Below are 22,039 nucleotides of genomic sequence, written 5' to 3'. Positions count from 1 at the left end.
CTGCCTTCATGTATCTTTTTACACAGTTTAGTATTCCGGCCTTTTGTCAGTCTCATCAATGAATGAAACACTAAATACAGCACTAGCTAAAACTATGCATTTCTGCATTGCCTTCACTTATCAGACTTCGATGCTATAGTCCTTTTTCCATTAGTACCTACTTGGATCAACTCGCCACAGTTTGCCACAGTTTTTAGGGTTTTCTGTTAGGTCAGAGAACCTAATACCAGGTGCTAAAATAGTCCCTGCTTGCTCGTGGTTCCAAGCGATCCAAGCAGGCGCTTGCATGCCGGCGATTGGCAACCAATGACTGGCTACTCAGTGGTGTCACTCAATCAAAGCGTCTAGGTCAGGAAACTCAAAACTCATGTATTATGTAACGTTCGGTGGCATTGTTATGGCAACAACCACGCACATTAGGTGGTACGTGATTGCAAAACCCTAGTCGAGTCTTGGTGAGACGTGGGAAGTTGATTCGAGTAGGTACTAATAAAAAACGGGGGCTTGTCTTAATCGTTATCAATATATGAGGTTGTAAAGTTGTGAGACTTATACTTATTTTTTCCTTCCCTCTGCCTCTAAATTGATTTCAGCTTCCTGAAGTCACTATTTACACACAAATATTCGTTCAGCACATGGTGATGAACGTACCTTCAGTATTTTTGGACTGTTTAACAGCAGCAGCAGTGACCCCATCTAGAGAAAGATGCTTTTTTATATTCCTTCCTACAATTTACAACTTATCCCTCATCACTAGTGTAGAGTTACTTTGTATTTTATGGGTTTAAATTATACTAACAAACAATTAAAAACTGCCCTTTTGCCACCAAGTTACCACAAAGTAATTGTTAGAAAGTAAACCATAAGCCTTTGGGGTCTGGGGCCACAGCTGTATCAGCAATGGGAAGTGTTATTTCCTTAAAAGGAGGGGACAGGTGTTATATTATATAAGAGACAAGTAAATCATCAAGAAACAATATCTGACCTCAGTATTTAAATACAAAAACAACCTCCTAGCTGAGAAAAAATGTGTCTCAAAATAGCAAAGCCCTGTTGTTAAAATTAATACAAAATGTAGGCGTGTGATTTTAGATGGCCCACGAGAGACAAGACAAGAGAAATCCAAAGTTTAGGAGATTCTGATGTGCAAGTTTGTGCATCCTTCTAAGAGTGTAAATGTCAGGTTTCTACCACAGAAGGCACAGTCTAGCCCCGTGTGTATGCGTATCTATTACACTTGACTACTGGTGCACACAGGGCTATTTCTGTCTGACTGCTGGGAACACAAATGGATAGATGAAGCCTAAATGAGGGAAGGAAGGAGGGAAACAAGACGACACGACCAAATGAAAGGAGGAGCAGGAGAATGATGGCAGCAGATTAGACAAAAAGTCGAGATGAAAGCGGTCGCTGATGGATCGGCTCAATATCAATCCACTATCGAGGCAGCTACATGTTGCATTTAAATATCAATGCATCAATGATCTGGCAGTTTGCTGTTATTGTAGCAAAATAACACTGTTGACGCCATGAAGACATTTTGACTGATAGTGATGTTTTGTAAAGCCATCCACACTGTAACAACGTGTTCATCAGAGATCCTCTGAGCCTAAAAATATCAGAAACTAAAAAGCTCAAATCAGCAAAAGACTCGGAGAATGAAAATGAGGTTAGAAAGAAGGGGTTCATGGCGTGATGTACGCAGAGGCAGGGAGGAAAAAGCAAAACGTAAACAGACAACAAACGCGGGCTGCAGAGACGAGCATGGCTGAGAAAGTTTTCAGAGATTTTTCAGGATTTAAACCCAGAAGCTACTACAACAGCAGCTGTACTAACAGCTTTGTGAGGCTGTGATGTTGAGCAGAGATAATATCACCATGTTTGGTTAAGTTAGCATTTTAGCATTGCACTAAACAAAAACTACAGGTGGCAGTGATTGAAGTGTTGTTTTTTTCAGCTGACAAACTACTTTTGAAATCACTGACTTTATAGCAGCTGAATACTGTTAACATTTGGATTTGGGAATGTGAGGTTGGTATGTGTTGGGAGCAAGGCTGACATAGTTTGGGCTAGCTAGCCCAAACTATGTAGCTAGCTAGCCCAAACTAGCTAGCTGGCTAGTCTTGCCACAAAGTGACACTGTGGCACTTTGTGACACTAAGGGAAATATCAATAGCATCCATCCTTTGTGGCCCATTACTGCTTATGGTAAATTCATCCATTAAATGCTGATGTAATTCAGGCTTAATTAAAGAGAGTTTACTGGAACAGGGCAGTTCAAGTAGTGATTGATTTTGACATTTTTTTATTTTCAGTTTTTTATGTGTCTGAGAGAAGCACACCATCCACAATGAAGCAAAGCAAAACTACTGTCATCAGCTGCAGTCAGCTGATTTTACAGCTGTTATTTATTTGGCTTGGCAAATAAAATATTTGCAGAGTAGAAAGCTTATAGACAGTACTGAAGATTTATTTACACATGTAATGTGTACATCTGGTTAATTAATGAAAATGAAGCGTCGTTGAACTGAAGGAATGAATTTGTTCTCAATCAGTGAGAAAGAATGATGTGGCTAACATTCATTAAGGTATATTATCTGGTTTTTCTTTGATGACATCATCCTTTTAAAAAGGTGACATTGAGGATATAAAATGTTTCTAATGTCAGACACAAGAGAGAAAACAAACTGTCTGATCTGCTGTTATAAAATTTTGACGACACACCCAGAACTCTATATCTCTTGCTCGCTCACACACACAAACACTCACATCCATTACAGAGCATGGGGGATAGATTTACAATCACAGGAAGCCAATCCCACAGACACAGAACCGCCAGCCCTCCCTGGTCTGAACCCGATCCAACAGGCAGAAGTCTAGGCCTACATAATACCACTCTGTGCTTCCACTGTCCTCATATACACACGTATACAGGTAGGTAGTTTAAATGTCTTTTTCAACAGCTGCCGTGTCTCATTTTCTGTCCAAATCTTACCCAAATAACAAGATATGGCTGCAGATGAACTATTATTTTGAAATTCTAAGCTGTTACTTTTTCATGTTTTTATCAGGCTTCTGCCAAAACAGCCACAGCGTAGTTGCTGTGAATTTCCAAAACATGTGGACAAAGCCTCTGTCTGGATAATTACTTTCACAGTTACACTTGAAAAACCCTCAAACAACATTAAACATGGCGAAAATTCAGAAACGGAGGATATCAGGTTGAGGACAGGAGTGTTAGGTGATGAGAACAGTGGGCCCACTGGGGCGCGTAATGAAGTGATATAATGCAGTGTCAGCAGCCGCCCCTTTAATTCACTACTATAGATTTGCCCTCAGAGAGAGTTACACATAGAGTAAGATCGTTAAAAAGAAGGAAAAACAAGCAAAGGCTGGTGTTTCACCTTCAAAGTGAGAGCTGTTATAGTACAGATAATAAAAGAATAAAAGAAGCACTCAAAAACATAAATATAGCTGAGAAACTCGCAATTTTTAGACAACAAATTTCTTTCTTATCACCAAATGTAAATGTATTCTGTTTATTAAAGAAGCTATTATCACTATTAACAGTTAGAGATTTGACCAGAACCGACTTAAAAAACCAAAATGTTGAAAATGTGATGCTGCCTGATTTCAGCCCACACATTCAATTGGCATCCCTACATGCAAGAAGAAGACAGATGTCACATGGAATGTAAATGGAGCTGGCACCAGAGGAAAGAGGTTAAAAATATTTAACCAGCTTAAAAAACTACAGGCAGATGTTGTTTTATTACAAGAAACTCACAAACCTGTCACAGGTTTAAATGAACTTAAAACACCTGAGTTTCCTAACGTGTTTGCAGCCGGTTATAATTCTAGACAACGGGGAGTAGCAATTTTAATACATAAAAATGTTAATTTTACAGTACTCGATACAGTTATAGATCCAGAGGGTAGATTTCTAATTATTAAACTATCAATATTGAACAAAAAACTATGTATTGTAAGTATATACGGTCCAAATGTTGATGAACCCTCATTCTTCCACGGTTTTTTCAGTGCACTCTCTGAACACCTTGATTGCACACTCATTCTTGGAGGCGACCTCAACCTTGGACTAAATGAAGAAATGGATAGGCTCAACACAACAGGAACTCAGCGTAATTGGCAGTCCACAAATATAATCAAACAGTATATGAACGACTTTGGTCTTTGCGATGCATGGCGCTCTCTTCACCCCACCAGTAAGGAATATACTTTTTTCTCACATGTCCATCACTCCTACTCTCGTCTGGATTATTTTTTGGTCAGCAGCTCACTGCTGTGTGACATTTCAGACACTGAGATTCATCCTATAGCTGTCAGCGATCATGCTCCTGTATCTTTAACACTAATGCACAAGAATAATACTACGCCAAGTAAAAACTGGAGATTTAATATATCACTACTTAAAGATGAAGACTTTATTAAATACTTTAAAAAGGAATGGACTTCATATTTAGACTTTAATGACACTCCCGGAATATCTGCTTCTGTTCTATGGGAAGCAGGGAAAGCTGTGATGAGAGGTAAAATAATTTCTTTCTCATCACACAAAAAGAAAGAAGAAAACAAAAACATTCAGGAATTAGAAAAAAAACATCAAATCACTAGAAGAAGCCTACGCGTCCCACCAAGATCAGGAAACATTGAACAAAATATGCAAAACAAAACTAGAATTAAATGAAACTATTAATAAAAAAACACAATTCCTTATACAAAGACTTCGCTTGCAGAATTTTGAACACAGTAACAAATCAGGTCGATTTCTAGCTAACCAGCTAAAAATAAATAAAGAAAAAATAACTATATGTGCTGCTAAAGATTTATCGGGGAACACAATATATGATCCTGGAAGAATAAACAACATTTTTAGGGATTTCTATGAAACTTTATACTCACCACAAATAAACCCATCTAAAAATGAAATTGATCTGTTTCTTGACAACGTAACTCTTCCAAAATTACTAGACAGTCAAGCAATGGAACTGGATTCGCCACTGACGCCAAGTGAACTCCAGGAAGCCCTGATAAGTATGCCCAATAATAAGGCTCCAGGTCCAGACGGCTTCCCTGCAGAATTCTACAAAGAATTCTGGACAATTTTGGCACCAGTATTCCAGAGCATGTTGCAGGAAATCGAGGAAAAGGGCAGACTACCACCAAATATGAATTCTGCCAACATTAGTCTCCTGCTAAAACCAGGCAAAGACCCTTTATTTCCCTCAAGCTATCGTCCAATTTCTCTTTTAAATGTAGACCTTAAAATAATCTGCAAAGCTCTCTCAAAGAGATTAGAGAAAATAACCCCCCTCTTAATTCATCCTGACCAAACTGGTTTCATAAAAGGTCGGCACTCCTCAACAAACACTCGTAGATTACTTAATTTAATAGACTACTCATACGATAAAAACATCGAAACCATAATATTATCTCTAGATGCAGAAAAAGCATTTGACAGAGTTAATTGGAAATTTTTATTCGCAACTTTACACAAATTTGGTTTTGGAAACTCTTTCATAAACTGGATAAGAATATTATACAATTCCCCAACGGCTCGTATCAGAACAAATGACCAGACATCCTCCAGCTTCTGTCTCCTGAGGGGCACCAGACAGGGATGCCCACTCTCCCCTTCACTTTTTGCAATTTTTATCGAACCTCTAGCAGCAGCATTTAGACAGGCTACAACAATTAAGGGCATAAAATGTAAGAACATAGAACATAAAATCAGTCTCTATGCGGATGATGTGTTGCTTTTTCTGCAAAACACACAAACCAACCTCTCTGAGGTAATTACTTTAATAAACTGGTTTTCAAGAGTTTCAGATTATTCAATTAACTGGCCAAAATCTACAGTTCTCCCCATTAACTGCTCCTTCCATAATTCTTCCTCTGCCCCACTGCAATCCGGAAATATTAAATATTTAGGTATTAATGTCTCTCCTAAGCTTTCAGACTTAACTAAACTAAACCACATCCCACTTCTAAAGAAAGTAGAAGGCGATCTGACTAGATGGAAATCTTTACCCATATCACTCATGGGAAGGGTCGCCACTATAAAAATGATGATCTTGCCAAAAATAAATTACTTATTTTTGATGATCCCTAACAAACCATCACAAGATTGGTTCAGATCTCTGGATTCATATATTTCCAAATTCCTTTGGAAAGATAAACCCCCGCGTATTAGCTTAAAAACGTTACAAAGAACCAAGGATAGAGGAGGATTAGATCTGCCTAATTTTCACCAATACTTCTTAGCCAACAGGCTTCAGTTCATCTCAGAATGGTTAAAACATACCTTCTTAGTTGAGCCCTGGCTAGATGTTGAACAGGCACTATGCAAGGATCTAGAGATTTCAGACCTACCATTTATTAGCTCAAACATCAAAAGACATGAATGCTTTAAAAGTATCAACATCAGCTTTTCTCTGACAGCATGGTGGGAGTTTCTAAAAATAACGGAGTCTTCATTAATCCCATGCAAACGTACACCTATCTGGAATAACCCTGACATATTACAAAACAATAATATGATTAATTTCCCAGAATGGAGTTGTAAAGGAATTAAATACTTAGAACATATATTAGAGGGAACAGAATTTATTCCATTTGACAGACTAGTTGAACAATATGGGATCAACAAGACAAGGTTTTTAGAATATCAACAAATTAAATCCATAGTAAAAAAGAAATTTAACCTCAGTCAAGTTGAATTACAAACACCACTAAGTGCGGCACATTTTCTTACTCTTAAATCCCCCAAATTATTATCTAAAATATACAGAACACTTTCTAAATTAGATGAATCAATATCCCTTCCTACTGCAAAGTGGGAAGCAGATTTATCAGTCAACCTAGACCAAAACTTCTGGTCTCAGATTTGCTTAAAAACTTTTAAATTAATTAAAAATCCCAGTCTGCAATTAATACAATACAAAATACTTCATAGAGTGCACTATACAGGTCATCGGATGTTCAAGATGGGCTTTACATCTTCCAACAACTACTCACACTGTCAAGGCAATACACCAGACAATTATATCCACGCTCTTTGGTTCTGTCCACCAGTGCAAAAGTTTTGGCGCGAGATATGTGAAGACTTATCAAAGTGTCTGAAATGTAACATTCCAACTTCCCCCTTAGTGTGTCTACTGGGCAGCTTAGATAATGTCACTTCAGAAAAGAATATAGCCCATATGATCTTCACCGCCCTATGCATAGCCAAGAAAACAGTCCTCATGAACTGGAAAAATAAAAATAATCTTAATTCTAACCAATATAGAAATTATCTATTAGATTACATTAGTCTTGACACAGCCTCTGCCACCACATTAGATCAATTGCTCTGGGCCCCTTTTATCAGCTCCATCACCTAGTGGGGGTGGGGGGTCATAGTTTGGTCCCGCCTTCACTGTTGTGATTGGTGAGGGGGTAGGGACAGGCTTAGGTCGTCGGGGGGTTCCCCGGAGGCATCTTCCTTGGGGGGCTCAACCCGGGGTAGCGGTCACGTCCGGTTGGGGGCTCTGTTGGCTCTCAGGTGACTGTTTCCTCGCGGCTGCGTGCAGCGGGGCTAGGGGAGGGTCTGTGCTGACAGATGGACCTGGCAACCTGGCTGCCCCTGGGTGGGTCCGGGATGGGCGTGAGGTTCTGGGGGCGCTCCGTCTCTGGGCTGGGGCCCGGGCCGGGCCTCGGGGGCTCGGGTCCTGGTTGGTGTGTTGCCGGGGTTGTGGGCGGGTGGGTGCATGGGGGCCCGGCCCTGGAGCAGGGTGCCGCCGGTGCGTCGAGCCGCCTGGGGGGCTCTTCAACTGGTGGGGGGGATGGTCACATCTTGCAGGAGCTTTCTTCTCTTCAGGAACTCTCTGCAGGAGGGGGAGATACAGGAGAGGTGGAGGAAGATCTCAGCCTGGGCGTTTACCGTCTTATGTAGTCTGGAAGATGAGTGGATGGTGGGGTGGGTGCAGTTTTCTCTGTGGTGGGGTTGGGTGGACTGTCCAGGGCTCTGTGGAGCCGGAGGGCGCTACTGCACTGGGCCCCGGTCTGATGGGCCTGGGCCCCCCTTCCCTGGCGGGTCGCGAAGGGTGGGAGTGCCTACTGGGGTCAGCGGGGGAGCTGGCCCCAGGGAGGGGTTACCTGCCCCTCCCTTCCTTCCCTCCCCATCTCCAGCTGCCTCCCTCTTCCCGCTCCTCCACAACCACCCACACATGCAGGGCCTTGGAGTGGGGGTATGTCACCAGGGTGCAGAGGAGGCTACCCCCCCCCCCCCCCCCCTGTCCCCTTCTGGCTGCCTCTGCCTCAATTTTATCCCACAACTTAGACATTCACATTATTCACACTCTCATTACACATACATATAGGATCTTGGGGGTGGGCACAATCACGGAGTCCAAATTACCATCAGGGTGTACACCCCACCCCTGACATCGTTGCCCACCTCTCAATTTTAAATACACTTAGTCATTGAGGGCTAGCAGGAGGGACTATGCGCTTACCTGCTGCTCTCTGGCAGGTAGCTCCATGCCCTCCTGGGTTTTAATTGCACCTTAGAACACACATGCATCAACACTACAATGAGCGGGTGGAGGGAGGTTTGGAGTCTTCTCCCACCCCCATTCTCTGCGGCCTGCTGGAGCGGGAGGGCTAGTAGGAGGAGTTGGCCGTCCGACTGCGGTCTGGGGTGTGGGGCCTCCCTGCTGCTGCGGAGTCGGGGTGGTCTGCCTCTCCCCACCGCAGGGAAAAGGGTAACACCACCTGGGTCTGGGTGCAGTTCCCCCCTCCAGGGGCAAGGGTACCTAGACCCGGTTTGTAGAGTACGCTTGGGGAGTGTGATTGTGTGTACAGCGTCTCTTTATGTCTGTCTCCACGTTGGTTGAGTGTGGAGTGAGTGCATATGAGAGCATGAGGGTGGGAATGGATGTTTGTGTCTGTGTGTGCCTGTATGTCTGTGTCTATATGTCAGGTTGGGTATCAGACGCCACCTCTCTGGGGACACCTCAGGCCCTCCAAGGTTTGGAGGCCTATCTCCACCCACCACCACTTCCCCTGCCGGTGGCGGACTCCCTCAGGTGTCGGTGTGTTGGTGGTTCTTTGTGTCTGGGGGTGGGCGTCCGGGTACACACCGGCTCACTCCTTGGCGGCCGCTTGTCGGGGCCTGGGGCTCGCTCGGGCCCCTTTGGAGATGGGGTGCCCCCGGCCTCTCGGCCTGGGGCTCGGTCACTCAGGCACAGCTGGGGGCCGGCGGAGTTCACGGGCGCGTCACTGCAACTCCCCCTGACTTCTGCTCCGCGGCTGCTGGGCGAGCCCTCATCTGGGACTCTCCTCAGCTCTTACTGGGACAGTGGCGCGGCTGCCCCTCTGTTGGTCTTCCTTGGTCTCTTGTGTTCTGGGGGCCTCTGGATGTCTGGAGTTTTGATCTCCTCCATACCCGCTTCACACCCTGGAGGACGGGGCTGTGGCCCCCCCACACTCCCTAGCAGATCATTACATGGAGAAACCTTTGGAATGCAAGCATGCTGATCCACACAGGTATGCACACATGGGTATTCACAGACGCGGACTAAAGCTTTCTTGGCTGCTGCCTCAAAGCACACTGTGCGCTGTCTATCTTGCGTGCTGCACAATATCGTTTATTACTTAGTAAATATTGATATCTATGACTAGCTAGTTTATTGTGATGGTGCTTTGTTTTCTCTATTATTATGTTGCTCTTTGTTGTTTGCTGTCTCCTCTGTTTGTTTGTTTTTTGTTTGTTTGTTTTTTTGTTTTTTTCTCCATACAGGTGACCCAGGAGTTCTTTTTTTTTTTTCTCTCTCTTCCCCCCCCTTCTCACCGTCTCTTCTCCCCTTTGGTTTTCTTTCTTTCTCTCCCCCTCTTTCTCTCATTCATTCCCCCTGTCCTATTTATTAAAAAAAAAAAAAAAAAAAAAAAAAAAAAAAAAATGACAAAGGATGAACTGAAGCTCTGCCATCACGTAATGTTGCATACTGCTGTTTCTGATGTCATTTAGAAAAAAAAAAGAAAAAAAAAAAAAAAAGAAGAAGACGGATGCCCACAAACACACATGAAAGATGTCAACTGCCGCAACTTGTGGAAGCTCTCTGCATGGTTATCCTGAAACACACCTTACCATTTGTTGGAAACAGCTGGGGTTGACGCTGTGAAATCAACTCTGCTCCATTGCTTAAACTGGATAATAATTTTTAACCTGTAACACCAAATGCATCACGGTTGACAGTTTTTGATGTTTTTACATCATCAATCTCTTTTTTTCTGAAGGAAATTGCACAAAACTTTTTAAGCAATAAATTGATTGATATAGTAAATATGATACAAATTAAAACATATATATGCAAATTAATATTTAACTTTGTTTTTTTATTTCTTTAGAATGTTCTGTCAGTTTTCAGGTTCAGAGTTTAAAGGGATAAAGGACTAAGGTAATGTAATGTGACTAGCTGTGGGCTACTCGGCAAGCATCCAGTTTTAGTCCCGTCAACAAAGAATAACGATATTTTGAAGACGAGGTCGATGTGCCATGTCACTGATTTACAATAGTTTTAACAAAGGATGTTATTTTTAAATATGTGGTTTAATTTTTTAAGGAGGTATGTAAGGCTGACACGAGAGCTTGTCAGATTTCACTAAAACTTAGAAACATCACTCCTCCCACTTCTCTTCTCGCGGGGTGTGAGTGGAGCCCCCTGGTGGTCCGCCTTACCTTAATGGTTGTAGTGGACGTATGTATACATGTCCCTTAACTGGTGGGCCAACCTGAATGAAACTTTGCACAAACACCATCCTACGTACAGCGATTATTAACATCCTGATGTTTTTAACAAACATTTATTATGAATCCAAGGTCATCATCCCCCTGCAAATGTGACGTTACATTCTGCTCTCGAGAAATGTTTGCAGCCACGAGGGAATTTTGTTCCACTCCTAAATACAGAATGAAGAATTTGAAAAAGTGCTGCCGACCTGAGGGTTTTTTTTCCCTGGGGGTCGCACAGAGGACAGGATTTTGACAGGGCTCCCACACAAACGCAAAGAAGACAATGAAGCATCGCCAGATATGCTTCCAAACCAACTTCCTTCCAAGCCAAAGACTAGAAAATATGATGAAGCATATCTGGCTTTACAAAACATCACTCTGGCTTCTGCTACTACACCCAGCAGAGGGCTTCTGCTGGGTGACCCCTCATCTGGGGCTCTCCTCAGCTCTTCCCAGGAGGGTGGCACAATGCCCCTCCGGTGGTCCTCCTTGGGCTCTCGCACTCTGGGGCCTCTGGATGTCTGGAGCCTGGATCTCCTCCATGCCTGCTTCATGCCCTGGGGGGCGGGGCTATGGCTCTCTACATCCTCTAGCAGACCATTACATGAAGAAACCTTTTGAATACAAGCGTGCTGATCCACACAGGTGTGCACACGGGTGTTCACTGTTCATAGACATAAACTACACCTCTATTGGTGCTATTTCCAAGCACATTGTGCGCTGTCGGTCCTGCTTGCTGCACCACAACATTCAATATTTAGTATTTACTGCTGTTTACGCTAGATTAACGTGATGGTGTTGCGTTTAGTACGTTGCTCTGTTTTGTTTTTTGCTTGTTTTCTCTTCTTTTTCTCTCTCAACAGGTGATCCAGGAGTTTTTTTCCTCTTCTTTCTCTTTTTAAGTTTCCTTTCTCACTGTCCCTCTTCCCTTCTGTTTTTCTTTTCCTTCCTCTTTCTTTCTCCCTTTCCTATCCCTCAGTCATGTCTGTCCCGTCTGTAACAACTGAAAATAAAATAAAATAAATAATAACAACAAAGGTCGATCAAATGGACCAATATAGCAATGCCGTGATGATCCACTTGGTAAAGTAAATCCATTAGGCCTCCTTGTTGGCAAGAAAACAACTATACGTAAAATAATTACAGCATAAATATGGTTTGTTTTTCTGTTATTTAGAAGAGGTAGTAGGGGCGAATTTTCTTGTAAAACAAAAAAAGTTTGGGAACCACTGAGTTATATGTGTATAAATATTTAAAAGGAAAACAAGTAGCTCATGTAGCTATGATTTTCAGACCCGCAGGGCGATGTACACTACACTGTACTGCAAACAGTTTATTGCAGGCTTTTGAATGTAGCATTCAACGGCTAAAGAACCAGATATTTCCCCTGGAGAATGTTAAAGTTGTTCTGTACATGCTGGATGCTACTATACTAACTATTACTTTTTGGAAGACGCTGGCTGGTTTAGGACAACAACATTTAGCTGTTGCTGTTTATTTCATGCCAGGAAGAACAACATTTGAATAAAGAGTTGTAGGTTATCAGCTCATGTTCCCTTGGTTAGCAAGCTCAATTCAGAAACTGTACAGAAGACATCAGGGCTAAGTAACTGACTTCTAAAAAGCCTAAATTTTACTCAATACAACTTCTTCACGTAGAAAGGCATATTATCTATGCTACAACAGACAGCTAGTAGCTACAGCATCCTCTGTTGGCACACAAGGCAGCCGTACCAGTACTTTATGCTTTAACAAATTAAATCTAAGTTATGATGAAAATTCAGCCCTTTACAGCTGTTACAAAATGAGAAGCTATTGAATAAGAAAACTTTTTTATATTTGTTGTATGTTTAGCTTGACATTGCATGGCCTGTCTCTGTCCTCGATAGGTCCTGGTGGCCTCAAGTGAGCATGTATGTAACTACTTTGTGGGTCTCCACACGTACAGAGTGAGACTTTGAGGGTCGGGAAAGCCAGAATGACAGACGTTCTTAATGGAGTTTTAAGAGCAGCGAAACTTATGGCAGCAGGCTTTTAAACTGATATGACTTTCATTTAAAGACCACACTGAGATCTTTGAAACCAGGCACACAACCGCATTCTCTCTTTTCCTCTTCCCCTCTCTGAAATTACCAACCTATTAAATGTCTCTTTGTATCTCGCCTATTCACATGCGCTAACCAATAGAAAGCCTTGGACTAATTCATTGAGCGAGTGTGCGTCTGCGTGTGGTTTGTCATAACAAAGTTGCCCGAGTTTTTTGTTGGTTTTTTCTGCAGTCAGTGAGACGATGTGATTTTATTAGTTTAGAAATTAGATGCAATTCATTAAACACAGCGTGTGTGTGAGAGTGTGTGTGAACGAGAGCTAGAGAAAAAGAAAGAGAGCCTGTGAGGACTAATGTGATGGGTGTGTGTGTCCGTGTGGTAGAGTTACACGGAGAACAACAGCCTTATTGTACCTGTGTCGGCAGCTACTGTCTGTCTTGGGTCGATAGTCCAATTCTACACTGAGCTGCTTTGCCAGATTCACTGAATAAAACATTATTGTTTAACATTTCAGACGATAAGTTTTCTTCAACAGAAATAAAATTGTTGGTGACAGATGATATGAAAATAATAGCTGTATGACAATTTAAAACTTGCATATTTCCAAGAGTGTATTAAAGGTATGTGACTTAAAAGTGAACAAAAATAGCTTTAAGTGTCAGCTGGGATACCTTCCAGCCCACCCGGAATGCTGAACTGGATAAGCAGTGAAGAAAACGGGTGGATTTTCATCTTTGCAGTGGCCATATTTGGAAAACAGGCTCAAGTGCAAAGTTACGACTTAACATAAGCAAGCTCCGATAGTAATCTTTTCATAAACTACACAGATACAACACACAGACACGTGTCTGCTAATCAGTGCTGTGACAGGCTAAATACTACAAGAGTGTCACTCAGTAAAACTGATGCATAAACATCTTGGATGGGCTGTAGCACTGTAGATAGTTTTAGCCTCTTGGTAGAATCATGATTAGCATAACCCTATCCTACTGTTGTCCCTGCTATTGTCACTCTAACTTACAGAAACTTTCCAATAAAGCACTTTTTGCCAGTCTGTAAAACCCAGGGTTAGGGTCAGGGGTTCAGGCCTCAGAGGGTTAACTGCACATGGATAAAAACCATTCAGCGCTACAACTAGACAGCAAGCTAACGCTATCTAGTCACGCTGCGTTAGCCCACCACAGCAGCTCTCCTGTCTAATTTCCTCTTTTCTCCATCTGGTATCAGTGTTCTCCATATTACACCATTAATCCAAAAAAGAATGAGTTATTAGGGAAAATATCTCAATAATAATTGATTAGGACAATTATTACACACGGTTTATTAAAAACAATGTGTTTGCGTCAGTTTGGGGTGAGGTAAGTAAAGTGGAGGACACAATAAAAGCTTCAGCTTTTCTATTTAGCCGTCACAGTTGTGGTTAATAATCAATGCCTGTTACCAAAGGTGAGGCTACCAGCAGGCTTTAGAAAACTGTTCTCCCATAGTTCCCACAGGGTTCTATTTATCTTTTTTATTGATGTTTCCTGTTCCACAACGCTCTGTAAACCAAACTAGAGCAGTAGCCAAAAGGAAACCATGAAAAGGAAATATTCTCATATACATTCTATAAATCAGTCCAGTATCAGCACAATTCATATTTCTGTGCATGCAAAGGAAGCTTAAGGAACTTAGTAATGAAACAATGACTGAACAGAGCTAAAAGCTTTGATCTAGACCTGCAATAAACTGAACCCAGACTGCACCATCCCCCACCCCGATCTGTGTTGGCACCCAGCTTTGCAACCACTGTAGCATACAGAGGGGGCCCAGGATGAGGGCATGTGGGTGGGGGTGAGAAGAAAGACGTGGGAGAAGAGATGATACCGACAACAACAAAAGTCTCGTGATCAAGAGTGAATCCTGAGAAGCCTGCGAAGGGGAATTTCTTCTCCCTCAAGGGATGAGAGAGGATCTGATGAATGAGAGACGGGGTAGGGATGGAGGGAAGAAGACAAGGGAAAGGGTGCGATGGAGAGGCAAAGAAGAGGGAAGGAGGGCAGACATGCGGACATATCAGGACAGAAGAGGAGGGAGGGATAAAAGAATGGATACCGCAGAGATGAAAAGGATGGAGGGCCATGATAATGAGATAGGATGGAGGAGACGAAAAAGGGGATAAATGGTAAAAGAAATGATGAAGGGAATGAGAAAGGAAGTAAAGAAAAAAGGGGTGATGGATCTAAAATAGACAGTAGGTCAGTAGATCTGCTGGCTAATCTGTATTGTCTGATTTTAAGAGTCCCACACACACACACACACAACATAAAACCCAGACAGGTCCAAGGACTAAAGTGTCTGGCTGGACCCCGCAGTGATGAACTGGAATAACTGCTTGTGATCCAGATATTTCCTGGCTGGCACTGCGTGCCTGTTGCCACGGTGATAGCTCTGGGAACAGGGAGAGACGGGGCAGGAAAGCGAGGGAAGATAAGATGGGACGAGAGGGAGGGGAGAGATGGAAAAAGATTGAGCAAACACTAAGAGCAGAACCAGGCGGTGCCACGGTGGATTTGGCACCAGCTCCACACAAACACACACGTGTACAGTATGTGGATACACACACGCACACACAAACAAGCGTGCAGAGCTAAACCACATGTTCTGCATGTGTTGGACAGCTGGATACAACCAGCCCGCCAGCATGAACGTACCAACAACGGTGCCCATTGGCTCATGGCGCTACTACTTCCTCTCCATTGGCTGATGTGCTGCAAAGCAATCCTCTGATTAAACTGGAGTAACACACACCTACTGCAGCAGAGGGATCAAAGCACACCAGTTAACCGAACACGGATGTTGGTGTGATACTAAAACACACGCGCATGCACTGCACATTAAGCTTATGTCTCCTCACGTAACAGAATGTCAATTTAAGCTTTAACAGTGCGCAAAGTGACCAAAGCCTCACATAACTCATTATTTTTATTGTTTTTTTTGTCTCATTTGTTTGAAACTGAGTGTGAAATAGAATATCTCATGTTGTATGATTACACTGTACATGACTAGAATACTGAATGGGCCTACTGGGCACAAACCCAGACACCCAAGGCTTCAGGGCACAGTCTTTCAGAACGCCTACAAAAAGACAAGATTTACCACTAAAACGAGAGCGAAGCGACAGCAGGGGACTCACAACAGACACAAAAATGGCCTCCTGATGAAAGAAGCAGCTATGCTTTCATTGTGGACTTGAACTTAGCGGTCTCCAGCCATAACAAAATAATGTCCTTCAACTTAATTTAGCGTGTTAGAATGCTAAGAGGTGTTCATTAGCACTAAATGGAAGTAACGTAGGTTGTTATGTATTTATTCATGAAAATGCAGTACTGTTAACCCTCTGTGGTCAGTCTGTGATATCATTCACCCCATTGCTGGTTACTTTAAAGCTGAGAAAGGCTGAACTTGATAGTCATTCACATGCGTTCTGCATCCTGTACTGAAGCTAGTTTCTTCCATATAGAGCAACGGTCCCCAACCCCCGGGCCACGGACCGGTACCGGTCCATGAGTCGCTTGGTACCGGGCGAGAGTTGAGGCTCGGGTGTGAAATTTATGGTTTTCAAGGTCTTTATCGTTAACTCGGTTTCTCTGGGTCTTTCCCGTGTTGTAGTTGTGTCTTATTTTGAAAGAAATATTTATACATCACCATGGCGACCAGAGAGCATTAAGGGGCAGAGAGGAGGATGTTACTCTCAATGTTGGACGCTGCTTATAAAGTTACTCAATTACACAGTGAATTTGCGTTTATTGTTATATTTACAAAATACCACAGTTTTTGTCTCGGTCGTATCATTTTATTTTGTTGTATTTCTCCGCGACACCTTAAAGGCCGGTCCGTGAAAATATTGTCTGACATTAAACCGGTCGGTGGTGCAAAAAAGGTCGGGGAGCGCTGATGTAGAGTGTTAGTCCTTGTTCTGCTCTGCTTCTATGAGCTTAGTGTAGCAACATAAGTCAGGTTTCTGATGTAAGAGTGGCCATTCACCTCATCGCCATCTACAGCCAAGTTCATCTAGGTGGAGTTTGATCCATCCAACCATGTGACAAGACCGTCCCTGACACCACAGCCAGCAGACCCTAAGTAAATATAACCAATTCAACGGCAGTTTATCAAGTTGATCAGTGAGTTTTTTGAATTAAGCTAAAAAGATTAGCTAAGTAAGCAGGATTCTTCCTCTACAGTACCATGAACAGTACCACGTAAGGTACATGTGGTATTCTCAATCCAGCATCTGATATCACATGGCTTAAAATTGAAAATAGTTACAATATAAATGTTGGAAGGCAAAGAGCAGCTGTTGCTTTTGTGGAATCTTCCAGAATCTCTTCTTTTCCTGTTGTCGGCGCAGGCCGACCAGATCCTGGCCCAGTTTGACGTGACGAATCACCCTCACAGGCTCCTTGACAGCAACACACTGCCAGCCAGACTGATTCATAGGGCAGGATTTGGGGGATGGAGAGAGGTCAGGGGAACAGTAAGAAGGAAACAGATGTAGAAGGCAAAAAAAAAAAATACAGATAGATAGTGTAAGACACAGAGCCTCCAGGTTTTATTAGAAACACTAATACATGCAAACAAAACCAGACCAAAATATGTGTCACTTTGTCTGCAGGCAGAATTCAGCACAAGAATGAAGACTGTAGCCTTACGGTGTGTTCACACCGAACGCGATGGACGCGAATAGAGCGTCAGGTTTACATGTAAAGTCAATGGAAAGGCGCGATGACGCGCGATTGCGGGTCCCGCGAAAATTCGGAAGCAGATTTGCGTCGCGAAAACGCCAAAACGCGTGAAACGCGCGTCAGTGTAGCGCGTCAGGCGCGTTTGACGCGCGAATAAAACCACGCGCGTGAGTTTTTGTGTTGCACTTTGTGCATACGCGCGTTTCGCGTCTACCGCTCGAGTTGGAAAAATCTGAACTCCAGCGTCAAATCGCGCCGCGACAACCAATCAGGAGCCTGGTGACGTGGCTCTGACCTAGGTCAAAGGGGCAGATCCAGCCAAAGCCCTTCATTCTTCATTCAGTATGGAGGAAAAGCTGATCAGCGCCGTGGCTAACCACCCCGAGCTATATGATGCCAGCTCCTATTTCTACCGAGACAGGAATAAAAAGGACCTAGCTTGGAGACACATAAGTGAGGAGATCGGGCAACCTGGTAAGTTCATTCCTTATTCTTTTTAATTTTCAGACTGACCCGATGAAGCCGTGCAAAAGCTAGCAAGCGCGCCTACTGTCCCGCGATTTTCCCACTGTTGTACAAATACCTTTCCGCTAACCAGATAATGCGTTTATTCAGAGGACATCTGCAGGAGAAAGTGGAAGAGCCTCAGGGACACATATAATAAGGAGAAGAGGTCAGAGAAGGAGAAGAGGAGTGGGTCTGCAGCAGGATCGGGGAGGAGATGGAAGTTCTTCGCGGTCATGGGGTTTCTGGACCCCTTCCTCACCCCGCGGGAGACCAGCGGAAATATGGTGCGGACCGTGGAGAACTTCTCCCCCGAGGACCAGGGACAGCCCGAAGAGGCAGCAGGGGAGTGTCAGTCAGAAGGTATGTTTACAATTAATTAATGTAGGCAGTTAATTTATGCGTGTTGTCATACAGGAATATATTTTGTTTATTAATAAACAGTATAAAGTAGTCCCGCTGTTCATCCGTCACTGCCTCGCCTTTTCGCTGATTTTTTTTATTGCACCGTACAGCTTTCAACGATGCGCATTGCATTCTGCAGCCCAAATGACAAATCTCCTCCGTGTCGTGTCTCCTGCGCTTGCCAAACTTATCATGTTTGGTTTTGATAACCATCACTTCAAATAGAAAAAAACAGCACAAAAACACTCATAACTATGACCCTCATTCGGAAATAGACACCTGCACCAGGAGCAAAAAAGGCGCACAAAAGTGGCGCCGCAGACGGAGAAAAAGCGCGGCATAATACTTTTACGTTTTAAAATCGACAAAGGTTTGCACTTTGAGAATCAACTTGTGAGAACTGTGACTACTGTTCATGTGCTGCAATAAATGGGAGACCACTGTATATAATAATAAGTATATAATAATATAATATTCTCTATGACTATTGTCTTCAACCTGTTAACATTTAATATTGTCTTGATAGAGTCAAGTTATCATGCAGCAGAGTCCTCCCCTGTTGCTTCTCCTGACTCCCCAGTCCCTGGTCCCTCCACTCCTGCTGCTGCACCCACAGGTATGAACATCAAGCACTGATAGCTTTTTACTTGCTTGGATTCCCTTGTGATCACCTTTACTAAATATCTACAACCAATCTGTTCATATCCTGTTTTTTTTTTTCAATTTTGAAAATGACAATCTAGTAGCAGCCTTCTCATTTCTTTGTGGTGTTTTGTTCTGTTTTTTACAGGCCCACAGAGGAGGAGAGCTCGAAGGCGGTCGAGGGAAGGGTCCCAGGATGGTCCATCGGCGGTGGAGCTGGCTATCCTGGAGTCCCTAAAGAGGCCACGCCCGTCTGCAACAGAGTATTTCCTCCTCGGCCTTGTTCCTGCTCTGGAGAGCATGCCGCCTCAGACACGAGAATTCGTGAAATTCCAAATTCATAAATTAGTTTTTGACAACAGCACAGCTGTGCTAAATTTGGAAACATTGGACCCTAATGATCAGTAGTTTTCTGATGAGGCAGCAGCTCTCCAGGGCAGAAACAATGTTCTTATTCTTCTCCTCCTTCTCCCCTGAGGCTCTTCCACTCCAAGCTGGGTCCTTTTTATTCCTGTCTCTCTGTAAATAGTTAAATTTTATATATTTATGTTGAATCTTTTTATTACTGAATTTATATATTTTATCAAATAAACATTTATAATGACAAATGTCTCTGTTCTACTACACAGCAAATATTGGCACCCGACTTGACACAAGTAGAATTTATTTCATATTATACTAATGACAAAATATACTGATACAGTGGGATGCAAAAGTTTGGGCAACCTTGTTAATAGCCATCATTGTCCTGTACAAATCGTTATTTGTCACAATTTAAATTGTCAGTTAAATACATCATATAGGAGACACACACAGTGATATTTGAGACGTGAAATGCAGTTCACTGGATTTACAGAAAGTGTGCAATAACTTTACACTAAATAAAGCAGGTGCATATATTGGCAACACATAAAAAGAGAAATAACATAAATATGTAGTGTATATCAATGTGTGTGTCTCCTATATGATATATGTAATTGACATTTTTTACTGTAACCGATTCATACAGGAAAATAATGACTATTAATAAGGTTGCTCAAACTTTTGCATCACACTGGTTATAGGAACATAGTGAAGACAAGTTACTTAAGAGAATAAAGAGAGGTTAGGTTATTTTGGAGTAGAGATCCATTTATTAAGAAAATTTTAAAAAGGAGAAAGTTCCCTTGTAGTTGTGGAACATGGATCCTGAGTTGGGGGGTGCCTTCGTCTGGACGTGCTTCCCATCCAGAGCTCCACAACAGAGGGGGAAGTTCCAGCGCTCCTGGAATCCCTCTGCGATGGACCGCCAGTCTTCAGTTGAAGGCACAGCCGTGAAATCGTCCACTAGACAGTCCCAGATGGCCGTCGCTACCTGGGGGATGATCTGGCTCACCATACCTATGACACCACAGCCATGCTATCATTCAACCACTGATAACAGCATAAATCGAATTAAATTAAATCGGGACTTGATGAGACCATCTGAGTATCACTAGAAATATTATAAACAGTACCAGTTTGCTATCGGTAAACACCGAGAGCATTCACTGTTAGCATAGCACATCCATGTTAGCAGTGTATAAACGATACACTGCTAACATGGATGTGCTATGCCATCAGTAAACGCCGACAGCATTCACTGTTAGCATAGCACATCCATGTTAGCAGTGTATAAACGATAGTTTATACACGCCGACAGCATTCACTGTTATAGCACATCCATGTTAGCAGTGTATACACGATACACTGCTAACATGGATGTGCTATGCCATCAGTAAACGCCGACAGCATTCACTGTTAGCATAGCACATCCATGTTAGCAGTGTATAAACGATAGTTTATACACGCCGACAGCATTCACTGTTATAGCACATCCATGTTAGCAGTGTATACACGATACACTGCTAACATGGATGTGCTATGCCATCAGTAAACACCGACAGCATTCACTGTTAGCATAGCACATCCATGTTAGCAGTGTATAAATGGCTGGTTTAGCATATATTAGCACAGGTATCAATAAAGGACTACCGTATTGACCACTTTTACTAACCTCAGGCAGACGGACAGGCGCTCTGCAGGTGGGATTGAGCGCCTGTAATTGGTGTCTAGGCGGGCGATTCTGGGACCGACACGGGAAAGCAGGTCCTCAAACTGGCCGGGTGACAGACGATGATATCGCTGGAATCTGCCGTCATCCAGGCGCAGCTCCTGGAGCAAATGGTGAAACTCACCAAACTGCTCACGCGCCTGGAGGACCTGATGGACCCAGGTACGGCGAGGACGTCTTTTACGCTGCTGCTCTGCTCTCCACAGTACATAGAGAAGGGAGACTCTCTCTTCAAGCGCTAGCTCGATAGCTGCCATCTTGCAAAACCAGGTCTGGCACAACTCCCTCCCACATTCCTCCCACATTTCCGGTTCACGCGCGTCAAAATATCATATTTTGACGCGCGATGGATTTTTCTTGGACACGCGTTGAGACGCGAATGTACACGCGTCAAATTAGGGGCGTTTGGGGCGTTTTATTCGCGTCCATCGCGTTCGGTGTGAACACACCGTTAGAGCTACAAATAATAAAGAGAATTGTTTTATTGTTGGAAAGCCCAGAAAGTTGATTCTGCTCATCTAAAATATAAAAACATATCCCATGTAGGACACAGACATGGGTCTAGATTTAGAAAATTAAAACTTTCACATTTGAATTGACATTGAAATTTAACTAGAAGTCTGCAATCATGCTAGCAGGTGGCGCTAGCCCTAGGCGTGGCCTATAAATACTATACTATCGATATTGTGTGGATCAGTGGTCCCCAACCCCCGGGCCTAGGACCGGTACCGGTCTGTGAGTCATCTGGTACCGGGCCACGAGTTGAGGCTCGGGGGTTTTTATCGTTTTTTAGCCTTTTTTTTAAAATCATTTTTATCGTTAACTCGGT

General features: G+C 43.1%; 2 protein-coding genes and 1 long non-coding RNA gene across 8 annotated transcripts in view; 1 reads left to right on the top strand and 2 right to left on the bottom strand.

Moving 5' to 3' along the window:
- caskin1 (CASK interacting protein 1) overlaps positions 1–22,039 on the bottom strand; it is a 137,394-nt gene that overhangs the window by 101,913 nt on the left and 13,442 nt on the right. The gene's annotated exons all lie outside the window — the stretch shown is intronic.
- LOC146710603 (uncharacterized) lies at positions 17,535–19,529 on the top strand. The gene is made up of 4 exons (XM_085453171.1): positions 17,535–18,041; positions 18,183–18,434; positions 19,003–19,092; positions 19,267–19,529. The coding sequence occupies exons 1-4, from the start codon at positions 17,912–17,914 to the stop codon at positions 19,524–19,526; spliced, it is 732 nt and encodes a 243-aa protein (XP_085309297.1). The 5' UTR covers positions 17,535–17,911; the 3' UTR covers positions 19,527–19,529.
- Positions 19,481–21,659, bottom strand: LOC146710602 (uncharacterized). Its single transcript, XR_014919976.1, has 2 exons — positions 21,154–21,659; positions 19,481–20,498 (listed from the first exon to the last, which is right to left on the bottom strand). It is a non-coding gene; the product is annotated as an uncharacterized LOC146710602 (long non-coding RNA).

This window comes from Copadichromis virginalis, linkage group LG4 (assembly GCF_057382275.1).
Source record: "Copadichromis virginalis isolate Kocher_CV1m ecotype Utaka linkage group LG4, C_Virginalis_male_GT1.1, whole genome shotgun sequence".
NCBI lineage: Eukaryota > Metazoa > Chordata > Actinopteri > Cichliformes > Cichlidae > Copadichromis > Copadichromis virginalis.
Note: the sequence above shows the minus strand (reverse complement) of the source record. Positions and strands in the feature narration are given on the sequence as shown.